The 12,468-nt window shown below is 44.5% G+C and overlaps 1 protein-coding gene across 6 annotated transcripts in view; it reads right to left on the bottom strand.

The window, feature by feature from the left end:
- Positions 1 to 47: 47 nt before the first annotated feature.
- The window catches only part of dock10 (dedicator of cytokinesis 10), a 36,456-nt gene continuing 24,035 nt past the window's right edge, over positions 48 to 12,468 (bottom strand). For 3 of the 6 annotated variants that reach the window (XM_088380735.1, XM_088380733.1, XM_088380738.1), the window contains 35 exons: positions 12,210 to 12,302; positions 11,946 to 12,064; positions 11,441 to 11,510; positions 10,593 to 10,706; positions 10,453 to 10,524; positions 10,238 to 10,384; positions 10,021 to 10,104; positions 9,851 to 9,947; positions 9,682 to 9,714; positions 9,307 to 9,485; positions 9,112 to 9,228; positions 8,922 to 9,039; positions 8,718 to 8,839; positions 8,523 to 8,637; positions 8,287 to 8,353; positions 8,071 to 8,118; positions 6,875 to 6,976; positions 6,486 to 6,598; positions 6,296 to 6,411; positions 5,877 to 6,014; positions 5,624 to 5,806; positions 5,433 to 5,543; positions 5,142 to 5,357; positions 4,988 to 5,045; positions 4,265 to 4,366; positions 3,683 to 3,789; positions 3,488 to 3,610; positions 3,101 to 3,214; positions 2,442 to 2,588; positions 2,160 to 2,370; positions 1,857 to 2,047; positions 1,683 to 1,783; positions 1,474 to 1,612; positions 1,292 to 1,364; positions 48 to 887 (listed from right to left, as the gene is read on the bottom strand). In XM_088380735.1, the coding sequence (XP_088236861.1) occupies positions 832 to 887; positions 1,292 to 1,364; positions 1,474 to 1,612; positions 1,683 to 1,783; positions 1,857 to 2,047; positions 2,160 to 2,370; positions 2,442 to 2,588; positions 3,101 to 3,214; positions 3,488 to 3,610; positions 3,683 to 3,789; positions 4,265 to 4,366; positions 4,988 to 5,045; positions 5,142 to 5,357; positions 5,433 to 5,543; positions 5,624 to 5,806; positions 5,877 to 6,014; positions 6,296 to 6,411; positions 6,486 to 6,598; positions 6,875 to 6,976; positions 8,071 to 8,118; positions 8,287 to 8,353; positions 8,523 to 8,637; positions 8,718 to 8,839; positions 8,922 to 9,039; positions 9,112 to 9,228; positions 9,307 to 9,485; positions 9,682 to 9,714; positions 9,851 to 9,947; positions 10,021 to 10,104; positions 10,238 to 10,384; positions 10,453 to 10,524; positions 10,593 to 10,706; positions 11,441 to 11,510; positions 11,946 to 12,064; positions 12,210 to 12,302 (3,996 nt within the window). In that variant the 3' untranslated portion in view covers positions 48 to 831. The remainder of the gene's footprint in view (positions 888 to 1,291; positions 1,365 to 1,473; positions 1,613 to 1,682; positions 1,784 to 1,856; positions 2,048 to 2,159; positions 2,371 to 2,441; positions 2,589 to 3,100; positions 3,215 to 3,487; positions 3,611 to 3,682; positions 3,790 to 4,264; positions 4,367 to 4,987; positions 5,046 to 5,141; positions 5,358 to 5,432; positions 5,544 to 5,623; positions 5,807 to 5,876; positions 6,015 to 6,295; positions 6,412 to 6,485; positions 6,599 to 6,874; positions 6,977 to 8,070; positions 8,119 to 8,286; positions 8,354 to 8,522; positions 8,638 to 8,717; positions 8,840 to 8,921; positions 9,040 to 9,111; positions 9,229 to 9,306; positions 9,486 to 9,681; positions 9,715 to 9,850; positions 9,948 to 10,020; positions 10,105 to 10,237; positions 10,385 to 10,452; positions 10,525 to 10,592; positions 10,707 to 11,440; positions 11,511 to 11,945; positions 12,065 to 12,209; positions 12,303 to 12,468) is intronic. The other 3 variants (XM_088380739.1, XM_088380734.1, XM_088380737.1) reach the window with 3 other exon arrangements.

Raw genomic sequence — 12,468 nt, 5'->3', positions numbered from 1 at the left:
AGTCTATCCAAACAAATACAAGCAAGTAATCACTCAATGCTAGCCTGTTGAACATTAACAAAATTTTATTTAAATGTTATACATAAAATTTTAGTTTTTATCTTTTTTTGTGAAGTCAGCTAAACAAATATTTATATGTATATTTTATTTAAAAAAAGGGAACATTTCAAATGTTTTAAATATTAATATTTCTTATATACAATTCAAAACAGGAAATAATAACAGTAACAATGCATTTAAAAATGTTACAAAACATAACTCTGTTTTCTTTTTTTTTTCCCGGTTCTACTTGAAAATGGGCGTGCTGATATTTTGGGGGGGGAAATGTTAGCGAGGATACAAATTAGCACTGTGGAACTGCTCTACATTCAAAAACCGAGCGGACGGGCATTCAGCTCTTGACACGCTTGAGAAAATAACACATTTGGTTTCTTCGCATTAGCTTCAAATATTTTCTTATTTTTGGGGGGCCGGGGGCAATTCAAATTTTCTTCTTAAAACATCAAAAATAGAACGCAAAGAGAAGCTGAATGCACCTCCGGCTCGGTAAGGTCACTGAAAATAAAGGGCAAGGCTGTGGAGAGAAGGCGCATGTGTGTGCGTGTGTTTAAGTAACTTTTTTTTTTTTGCTTGCCGGTTTTTCAGGGCCGTCTCTGGAGAACCAAAAATAAACAGAACCTACCGATGCATCAGCTAATGCGACGTTCAACGACAGGACAACAGACTAGCACGAGCACAGTCTCTACACACTTCTTCCTTTTCTCTTCTTTTTCTTCTTCTACTATCAATTGCTGCCCTCACAAAGAACCAAAAGGGAGCATTGATTTCCGATCAGCCGTTCAGAAGCCGCTGTGGCGCTCCGTTCCTGGCTGCCTTGAGTGAGGAATCTGGATGGAAAGAATAATAACGAGAGAGTCGGAACGCTGGATTGACTTGTGTATTGCCCGCTAAAGTTCCAGGAACTTTTATTTGGACTGTCGTTCCTGGAAATGTCACAGAGGAACTTTTGGAGCATGATTGTGTTTGAAATGAAAGACCTTGCAATTTTGCTTGCATGCTAAAAAAAAAATTAAAGTTCAGGGCTGTTGCTATTTTGTTAGCATGCTAGCAAGTTCAGAACTTGGTGGGCGGGGTTAGCGATGATTGAATGAACGATGATGGATAATTGAGACAGCAGTTCCCACACAATGTTTTCTCCAAAAGTTCCATCGGGTAAAACATTTCAACACATGTTGAGATGCCAGCGAATGTTTACGGTGGCAAATGAGCGAAAATGAGAGCGATGACATACCGGTCTTAGACAGAGTGGAAAGAGAGCTGTTAGAGAGAGAGTTGGCGCTGGAGGTGAGAACACGTTTTTGCAGCTGCAAAGTTGGGAAAAAAAAAGAAAGGACAGCGATGATAACCATGACGGCAGATGATATGAGGGATGAGAAGATGCCAGGAACATCCGCAAAGTTCAAAACAACAAACCTGCTCGTTCATGATGGCGCACAGTTCGCTCAGCATGTCCCTGTAGTGAGCTCTCATTTCCTCCTGGTATTCGAGCTGGTCTTCCTTGATCAGACGCTCGTTCACATCCAACGCCTGGCCGCATGCTTCGGCAAACTGCCTGCATGCACGTAATTTTTTTTTTTTAAAACACCGGCCATCTTGGCGTTTATCACTGAGATCTGTCCTACCTGAAAATCTCCTTCAGTAGTTTAACCTGGTTGTCTGGATACTTCTTGGCATTCTTTTCTTCTAAAAAGGCCCTGGCATAAGCCATCGGCCCCGCGTTGACCTGGATTTAAATAAATAAAGATGACATGAGGCAAATCATCAACTCCAAAACATGCAAGCTTTTGAAGACGCACTTTGGCACTGACGCTCCCCTGCAGTTTGAGCTGCAGTCGGATCATGTCCACCTCTTCCATGTTGCACAGCTGGTTGAGCTCGGAGACTTTGCGGGACATTTCGTCGATGGCCACTTCGATGGGGTTCATCTCCGTGCTTTGCTGCTCCACCACCTGGATGCGTTTTTTCAAGTACGGGAAACTGGAACTCGCTGAGTAAAAAGGCAGAGAAGTGATGTTTTTAGCATTAGCATCGTTAGCTTGCTTTGATTAAAAGGATCGTGTTATTATATATTTGGTACACCAAACGGAGAAAATGCTGACTCGTTAAAATGGTGCGCCTCTTGCACTGCTCCTCCACGTCGCCGTGCTTCTTGCCAGAGAGCGTGAACGGCGTTTCAAAAACAAAACGGTTGATGTTATGATGCCTCTCAAAGTCCGTCCTTTTGTCCTGCTGTTCCTTCTCGTCAAAGTAAGGCAGCACGTACGTCACCTGGATGTACGCAAACTTTGGATCCAGGTCTTTTGGGTTGACCTAACGGAAGAAAAAGAAAAAAAAGACTATAAAGATCTTTGTTACCTTCCATAAATAATGACATCACTGACCTTATTGGAATCTTGGATCATTTTGACGTTATCAGCACCAAATTTGTCTGAGTAGAGTTTAAGCAATCTCTGGGAGATCTCGGACAGTCCCGTCAGCTTCGGTTCCTTGTAGATGAACTCCTTGCTCTCCTCCTCCTCAAAGAAACCCTTTCACGCGTACCACAATTTTTGTTTCATTAGATTGTTACAGCACACGACCCCTCCCCCTCCCCTCAGGAAAATATAATGTTAAAGGTTTATTTGCCATAACTTCCGGTCTACTCTCGTTGGTAAGGAGGGGAAAAGCAATGTTTTGATTTAAAGGGAGTCAACCGGAGCACAGCAAGCTTCTGACAAACCATCCAAAAGGGGTGAGTTTATCGAGAGGTAATCGTGGCAAACGGAGAGGAGAGGAGCAACGTTAGTTAGCAAACAGACAGACAGACAAACACTGCAACACTTACCGCAATCTTCGTATAGAATATAATAAAGTCAAAGGAAGAAAAGAGCAAATGGAGAAATTAAGGACACTAAACTATCTATGTGTGGAATCATTTTGAGTATTTTAAGGCTCTTGAAAATGTTGGGCCGATCACGTAATTGCCTATGTACCTAGCTTAAAGTTGAATTTATAATATCCCAAAATAAAACTGATTAAAAAAATATTTATACCACCTCACCTGGCCATAGAAAGCGACTCGATAGTAGCGTCCGAATAGCCGTTTCTCAGAGTTAACCACCTCCGTCACCTTCAGGTAAGAGCGATGGATGTCGTAGTAAAGCTCTGACAGTCTCTGTGGAGGAAAATATACACGTTCAAGCTATCTATCTATCTTTTTAAATCTTGCAAATAAGCAATACATCATCTATAAAAGTGAAAATAATATTAAAACTAATAAAAACTAAATATTTACTGAAAAACAAAATAAAAAATAAACTAGCTCCAAAAATAAAAAGCTGATGAAAAATCCCAACCTATTATAAGCTTGGTCCAATTTGAGCATTTAATTCAGTGGTTCTTCATATATGGTTGACCACTAAATCGCCGATCTCGCTAATGATCCTACCTTGAAGTCTCTCCTTTTCTCAAAAACAACAATAACTGGTTTGTTGATATCGGCGATGAGTTCATGTCTCTCCGACTTCCACAGATAGTCCACGCACAGCTCCAGCTGCTCCACCAAGGTGTCCTAAGGTAGGTAGGTTTGGATTAAGAGTGCTCTGATGGACAAGTACGTACGCAACCTTGAGCTAACGCTGACCTCAGTATATGGAGTGTCTTGTGTACCCGTGTCTTCCTTCATGGCTCCTTCCTCTTTGACGTTAGGGCTGATACACATGAAGGCCGCCCAGCCCAGAGAAAACGATGCTGGGATTGTGACAATCATGAAAAGAACGTCACGATTCAGTTCATCGAAAAAGAAAAGGCCAGAAACATACGATAACGGTTCATTATATTACAACACAACAAATATATATCTTCTTACATGATGAAACCCACAAAACAGTTGTCTGCAATTTTGACATCAATAAGTATTACTCATTACCTGTCTACATGTGTTGCTCCACCATTTGTGTTCAAATATCAGATTCTTGATGCCGCGACACCAATACTAAAAGCTAGCCTATCTATTGCGTTTTAATTTTTGTGTTAGCATTAAGCTAGTAGATTTAAATAAAGTAAAGTAAAATGTTATTGAGTAAAACGTTATTATGGACTATGAGAGCCCTGCAACCGGCTTGTTCTCCGTCCTTGGACCTGTTCATGACACTTCCTCCCATAATCCCTTGCTTGTATCATCATATCCTGACCCAATTGGTCCCCATCAGGCGCACACACTCACGGTCTTGGTCTCGGGAGGTGGTTAGTAAGGATCTACATTTAAAGACGGGACTTTCTTCGGGGGACACGCTGGATATCCGGGCCTTGTCTGCTCTCCAGTAGCCTGTTTGGTGGGAGGGGGAGGGGGGGAGCAGGAGGAGCAGGAGGAGGTTTATATATATATATATATTTTTTTGAATGTCCACAAGCAGGTAGGCAGCTTGTGTTCATCACATGCGTGCAGGGCTATGTCAGACATGGGGTTAAAAATGAAGAAGAATGGACACGGGGGAAGAGGTGACATGCAATATGTTAGTCTCCTAATTCTACTGGAAGTCAGAAGCAGGAATGAGAGAACTTTACTAGCAAGGGGATCCATCTTCATTCTCTGTGGTGTGTTAAATCCAAACATAGCACACGTGACCCCCCCTCCGCCCGCCCCCCCACACCTTTCCCGCAATGACAGCTGATAGGATTGCACCACCTTGCAGTAACTATGTTAGAAAGACGAGAGAAAAATGGCGGCTTGAAGTGACCATGTCTGAAGAAATGCAGACTGAGTGAAATATGAACAAAACTATTGAGACGTAGCTTTATATCGGCGAGGGTTGGACTAGAACCACCCCCAAGATGAGAGGAAAGTGGTCCATTCCATATGTTGATTTCCGAGTTGGTGTCCCAATACTTCTGTCCATACGTGGGTGAAACATGCCGTGAGAGAACTTTTGCTGGAACTTCTACTCACCCCTCCTCTTTAGCGACTCGGCAATCAGAGCAGAGATGTGGATGTAGCACATGGCGGCCTGAGGGCAACAAAAGTAAAATGATTAAAATTCTATTTTAATCATTTTGAATTGAGATCGCCCTCGTTCAGGTTCCGATTTAATTGCGGCTAGTACCTCGGAGAGATCCCCGTTGCGGACGTGGACCTTGGCCATGCTCTCCAACCAGGTGCGTCGCAGCTCGGGCGTGCTGGCGTACGAGTTGGCTAAGCTGTATTGAAGGTCCACCAACATCTCCGGGTCCTTCTCGTGCTCCTTCATCTGCGCCGTGGCCATCAGCACCGTCCTGACCCGCTTGGTCAGGTCTTTGACCTCGGCCGGGAAGGGGGAATTCTGGACAAAGATCTCAAGTTGTACACGAATTTGCTAGCGGCGACAGAAAAAAAAAAAAAATCTGAGTGGCTTCACCTTGAGTGGAGCATCTCCATTTGCAAAGTTATTTACAATAGCCAGAGACTGCTGAAATCTCGAGCCTCCAATGCCAGCATCGGCTATCAACTGACTCACTGCCTTGATCACCTAAAAGTGTCCGAGAACAAACGATTGTATTCACAACCGCACTCAAAAGGGACATTAGAAATGATTTTACAGCTCCCGACCTGAAGATGAGAGCGCACTATCGACTTTCCCTTCGTAAACTCAAAGTTCTTTCTCATGACGAAATAAAGCAGCGCCGCCGCCTCCGTCTGGGTGGAGCTGGATCGATGGTTGCAGCATTTGAGGATCTCGTAGCAAAGGCAGCCGCAGAGGTCCGCCTTGCCTTGGAAGAACGCGCTGGGGAACTAACAAAGAAAAAAAAAAGTCACTTGTGGTCTGTTGGGGCGGAATCATGTGCTGATATTTAATGAGAACCTTTTGGACAAAGAGCCTGAGTGCCGCAAAGATGTGGCGAAGGGTGGCGGTTGATTGGTTGATTTGAAAGAAGAGCAAGTAGGTGTCCAGCACCTTCTTCATCAGTGCATTTTGTCCGTCATCCAGTAGCAGCTGCTTCTGAAATCACATACAAGAGGGATTTTCAGCAAGTCTGGAAAAAGCATGGCAGTTTTTCCACCAGGGGGCAGTGGTGTATCACAGACTAACCTAAACAAGGTCACGTTTGGTAATCTGTAAAAATGACACCATTGTTTTTTCTCATAATAATTCAGTGGGCATTGTGCTTCTCCTTTTGTTGTGCTCACTTTGGCCACAAGGGGGCATCATAAGCAAGTTACAACTATGCTGATATCTTTGCTAGTTTTTCGTGTTTCAGGATTGTTAACAAGAAAACCAACCTTGTGATGGTGCACAAAGAGCTCCAGAACATCGAGCACAGTGAGCGCCACCTCAGTAGACAAATTAGCCTCAACATCAGTTGGACTCAGATTGTCCCCATCCTGGATCGTCCCATCTAGACGCCAAAACGAGAGTGTGGGTATTTCATGACATGACATTTTATTTATTGTTTGGTACAAAATGTCTTACCGCTCTCCATCATCTGCAGCAGTTTGGGGTTGGTGAGGGCGTTCTTGCCCCGGATGATGGGCATGGTTTGGGAACGTGCCTGTCGATGACCGTCCCCTCCGGAAGAAGCCATCCTGGCGGGAAGAAAAACAGATTTGATCAGCATTGACCAACAAATACTTTAACTAGACTATTCATCAGGAACGCCAGCACAAGTCACACAAAACAATGAGGAGCATGCGCAAAACAGTTACACATAAATATATAACACGGTGGTCACTTCACAGATGAAGAAATACAAGAAATGTATTTTTAAGCCTGTTTATGTAGCTTTTTTCGGACAATTCAAGTCGTTTTTATCCAAACCGAATCCGTGGTCATAGTGGCTCAAGCGGCAAGAGGCTGGTTACCATTGTGGGAGGAGGCTTGAGGGCTGGGAGGGATGGTTAGGGACCTTCAGGGTGCCATTGGCGTGGGTGGACTGGGCCAGCTTTAGCGCCGCTGCTAGCTTCCTGTTCACGAGCCAATCACATCACAGCTAACATTAGTAGGGCTTAGTGTGTGAAAACATCTGTGTAATGCAAAATGTTTGATTTTTTTTTTTTACTGGCAAGAGTCTACAGTAATAACGTGTATTTATACTGACTCAAGTATGTTAGTTGTGAGTAGAGGAGTGGGAATGCAGGGGAGAGGTGAATACCGGTTAAATCGTTTAGCGGAGCAGCTTAGTAACCGGATCCCAACAAACAGATGTTTAAAATGCACAGTGCTGCTGTTTGATGCCTGAATGAAGCCAGATCACATGCTAATGCTTTGGTCAGATGAATGGAAAGGCAAATAGAGTGCAGTGTACACACAGCATGCATGTATGTAAATGGCGACATGCCCACTTCATGCCAAAACAATCCATCAACGCAAAGCATGCAGGTGGACCATGAATATGCGCGTGTAAATAAAACATCAATATGCTCATCGCTCGAATTAATATCTGAACGGCCGACAGATCATTTGGCTGCAAACGGCGCCAGTGTAATTTATCCCACGGCAACTTGAACGGGCGCCTGCTCCGAGTCAGCCGAGCATCAAACGGTGGCCAACAGCGAGGCAGAAGCGAGTCGCGTCGCCCCCTTGGCCCGCTATCACAGACGAATTTTAAGTAGCTCGCAGCCTCCCAGACAGACATCTGAGAGCCAGTTCGGCTTCCAGCTAGCTTAATGCTCTCGTGCGGTATAAGCCGCGTGTTCCCTCAACCCGCGCGGCATCGCTGAGAGTTGAAGCTAATTTAATTAGGCGAGGTGGAACCGGAAGATGGAGTGGCTCGCTTCCAGTAGGCTCGCAAAAAAGCGAGGGGGGGGGGGGCAACCCCCACGGCGTGCTTGCCAAATACTTCGCCACAATATCCAGCTGTGCTTCACACACAACAGCGAGACGGCCCCTCCCCGTTTTCATCTCTCTCGTCTCGGGTGTGCGCACGCATACGTGGCGCACATTAGCTTCACCTGTGGTTGTACACGCTCCATGAATAATACATGCTCCAGTCGTCATGCGTGTGGATGTTGACTTAATGTGTGCACTGTGCTTGCGATAAAAAAAAAAAAAGGCGTACCTGGCGATATGGCGTTTGCCCATGAACCTGAAGTGCTGCAGACAGAGCCTAAAGAAAAGAAAGGCACAAAAACACAACGCTTCAAAAACTGAACACATTCCTCAGCGACCCTCATTTGCATTTTCTCAATTAGTCCGCCACACTCTGTCCGCATAATCCAACTCTTGTTACTTTTGTCCGAGTGCCCTCGACAATGAAAAGAAGAGAAGGGCTTACTCTAATATTTTAAAGAAGTCTGAGATCTCCTGGTGGATGGCCCGGTGCCAGTAGGAAACCAGCACATCTGAAAATAAATAAATATATATATATATATATATATATATTTTTTTTATATAAATCAAAATAAATAATCAAAAATAAATCAAAATAAATAAATAATTTGAAAAAAAGACAAGGTAGTCTTGGACTTTATTTGGCTCGTGAATAATCAGCGCTTGGTCTTTCCCGCTCACCTTCAGAGATGGTTTTCATGATGTGTAGGAAGCACATGAGAAGGCTGCGAGTCTCGGCCTGGTCCAGTTTGTCGCAGCGGGAGCCGTACCCGATGAGTGACTGGGGACGAGCAAACTGAGCACACGAGAGGAGGAATCACAAATTGTCAACAGCAAAAGATGGGGAAAAAAAAAATCATCCCAAGCATTTCTCACCTTCTCACATGCATCCATTTTCTCACTGTTCCTGTCACTGTTGCTTGGGTTGGAGTCTACACTGATCAGGGAGCCCCGAGAGTCGGCCTGGTTGCCCGGAGCAACTGTCAACGCCGACAAAGCTAGTAGGAGAGCGTAGAGGAGGCTTCAGTGACCTCATTCACACATTTTTTTTTTTTTTTTCCCCCTCGAGGCGCACACTACCTGTAATGGAGTTGAGCACCTCTTTCGAGAAGGAAACATCGACCGAGTTGCCGTGGCAAGTAACGGGGAGCGTGCCTCCGGCCACGCCTCCGCCGACGCTGAGGTCGTCTCGAGAGCCCTGCGAGTCAGCAGATGGGCTTCATGTATTTGAATCATCCAGATTTGTATTCATACGTGAAGTGTCCTTTACCTGGTCGCTGGAGGTCAAATAAATGGGGAAAAGGTCCCTGAGGAAGAAGCGAGGCATGTTGTCCAGAATCAGACCATACAGGGGCAGGTAAAGTGATGCGATCCTTGCCTGCTTCTCCTGCAAATAATCATGAGAAGAACAAAACCCGATTTTTTTTCTCCTCATATTCGTCATATGAGCTGTTTTTTTGGCTACCTTGGTGGCATAGCGAGCATCCAGAGAGTGTTTGGCCATGAGGGTCTTGAGAGTGGCCAAAGCCAGGTGCCTGAGGTCCTGCTCATCCTGCAAGGCCAGTCCCAGTTCTCGTAATAATAGGCCCGTGAGAAAGTGCTTCCTGCAGAACTCTCCGGTCAAGTTGTACTCCGGCACTGAGGCTGGAATACAGCAAGCGCATTTGTTATTTTCCCGTATTTATTATTATTATTATTATTATTATTATTATTGCATTTGTTATTTCCCTGTATTTATTATTATTATGTATTTTTTTCAATTATCTAAAAATGTTTTTTATTAATTATTATTTCATTTTATAATGTTTTTGGACACACAAACAAGAGTGTACATATTTACCATGAGTACTTTGTGGCTCTGGTGATGCATGGTCTGATATGGAGACATATGTCAACAAAGAGGTGACAAGGTAGGGGGGGGGGGGGGGAGACAAATTGTTAACATAACTGACGGATGATAGGGAGGGGTGTGATTTTGAACACAAATGGAAAATGTCTCCATCTATTACCTGTGATGCGAGCAGAGGGCAGGGGCAGGCTGAGGGGGATGTAGTGCTCGTGGTTGCACACTTCTCTCAGAAACTCAAACTTTAACTCGCACAACACCTGAGGAACACATGAAAAGATTAGACTGGTAACACAAAGAGAACTTTGTGGTTGTTTGTTTTCGAGATTTGACCTTGCTGTCAGTTGCAGTGATCATGTTGATGTAGTTGCTGATTAATTTGAAGGTGAAACCTCGGTCCATCAGAGTGAAGCAACGCTGTAGCGACAAAATTCATGGCGTCATGTAGTTGAAGAATGGGGTTTGTTAAAATAAAACATTTATACATGACAATCATTCTGAGTGTGTCGACAAGCACAATTGAAAATGGATGAATCGAGTCGAATCCCACCTTGACGAAAGCCGCCACCGCCGAGTTGGCGCTGCGCGACTCCTCCGCCAGGTCTTTGTACTTCCAGAAGATATGTTCTGACACCTTTTCCACCAGAGTCTCCACACGGCTCTGGTACGATGACGGGAAACGCTGCGGCCTGGGCAGCTGGCGCAAAAATACAGAATATCACCCAACGCTGGCCTAACACATCGCATCGCTACGCCATGCCTTACCTTTACTTTATCTCCATCAACCAAATGTTGGGCCATGGACTTGACGATGAGTTCAAAGAAGAACCAAGAGAACTGCGAAGAGATTGCCGTCCATACATTTATATTCCGAAATGCACTTGCTGAAGCTTTGAGCGATTTACCTTCAAGACATTCTTAACCGCTGCTTGTTCGTTGCTTTGCAGGTCAAAGGTCATGCCTTTCGCTAACTCCTCATGCACTGTCCTGAAGCCGTGGGCTTCTGATTTGAACACATACTACACAAACAAACACAAAGTTAAAAACAATCAAATGTATGTGAGCTGATATCAATCAAGTCAGGCGGTTTCAGAAGTGTGTCGCATTCCCCCCCCCGTGAATAGCAGCTCACTCCATTCATCCTTTCCTTTTCACAGAGAGGACACACACAGAGAAGTGAATGTCGTGCCAATCTGTTACCACGGCAACTCCACTTCCATTTAGCGCCGCGAGCCCTCCCGCCATTTGTCTCTGCCACAAGCTCGTCCAAGTTCCGCAGCGTTTTTACGACACTGCGGCCAACATGAAACGGCTCTTGTGGTTCCTCTTGCTCGCCGGGCTAATTCTTTTTCTGATCTCACCCCCCTCCCCTCCCGCCCCCTTCCGACCTCAAAACAAACAAGCCTTGTGTTTCTCATTGAGACGTCTCTATGCCCCACTCAATTAGCTTCTCGTCTTCTTCTTCCTTCGCTTTTCTCCGCATGCGTGTTTGCATACTTCTCCGGGCGCGTGGCCGCCGGCACACGCCTGCCGGCACCTACACAGCAAATATCTACACATGCAAACACATAAAGCCCCTATTCCCTCCCTGTGTGTGTTTTTCCTTTCTGCAAATCAAACTGTCTGCGAAGTCGTTCCTCAACCTGGTGGGAATCGAAAGCTATCGTCAAGTGATCGCCACGTGTGAGGCACACCTGCTCCCGAGGATCATTAAATGCATCCTACGCAGGCTACAAGCGAGCATGAAGCTTACCTTAATATACGAGTGGAGATAGTGATCAAGGTTTTCCTCGTGGCACTTGGAAACAATGTGAACCAGCACTCTGGAAATAAAAAAAGTAAAATAATGCCCCATCAGATGGCACTGTTTGTCTTTCATATTGAGCATAGACAATTGGAATGAAAAATGGTTGAGGAAAAAAAAAAATGCCAGAAATGAATCAATTCTGCCTAGATACAAATTGTGGCTGTAGCAAAAAACTGTTTTTCTTTTGTGTTGTGCGCATGTGTGCCTATTCTTCTCAGCTGCCTATAAGGAGTATACAATTCTGCCTAGCAACAAGGGCATATGGACAGGAAACAGAATCTGGAAAAATTTGAGATATTTTCAAGACATTTTTCGAATATTATCCACAAAACAGTAATTTTCCTAACCTGCCATTTTTATTCATCAATTTAAAAAAAAACAGCAAGATGTTAAAAATTGATGTGTACACTTGGAAACGTGACTACAAGATGCCTGTAGTGACAATGATTACCTGGTGGTGGCAGTAGTGACCTCATCATTGTCATTGTGGGTCAGGACCTTGAAGAGCTGGTTGAAAAGCACTGGCAGAAATCTGATGATCACTGGGATTCTCTCCATGCTGAGGAGACCCTGGAAAAGGGTGGAAAAGGAAGACAAGAACAAAGGAGGATAAAATAAATATAGCTCATAAATCGCTCGGAGGAGGAAAGTCTGTCACACTGTAATGTTTCACTGATTAGATGTGGAACAATTTGTCTTTTTTTTTTCCTCCAACCTTCAGGCAGTTGAGGAAGTTGGAGGTAGGAGGTAGCGAGAGGTCCAGCTCTCTTTTCTGGCACTGCTGGAAGAAGCGGTTCAGGTGGGGGTCCTGGCGCCAGGAAGAAAAGAATGCAGGAGAATCAGTTCCAAGTTAGAAGCTGGACTCGTTCCATTTTAAGTAACTACAAACTTGTACTGTATATTTCCAACTCAAGAGCATCATATATTAGCAAAGCATATGTGGTTCAGCTTGGCTCTGAAAAAACATTTAGGTC

The sequence above is a fragment of the Syngnathus floridae genome, chromosome 7 (genome assembly GCF_059516105.1).
Source record: "Syngnathus floridae isolate MCC-2025c chromosome 7, RoL_Sflo_1.0, whole genome shotgun sequence".
NCBI classification, from domain to species: Eukaryota; Metazoa; Chordata; class Actinopteri; order Syngnathiformes; family Syngnathidae; genus Syngnathus; species Syngnathus floridae.
The sequence above is the reverse complement of the archived record's forward strand: the minus strand, read 5'-3'. Positions and strand labels throughout refer to the sequence as shown.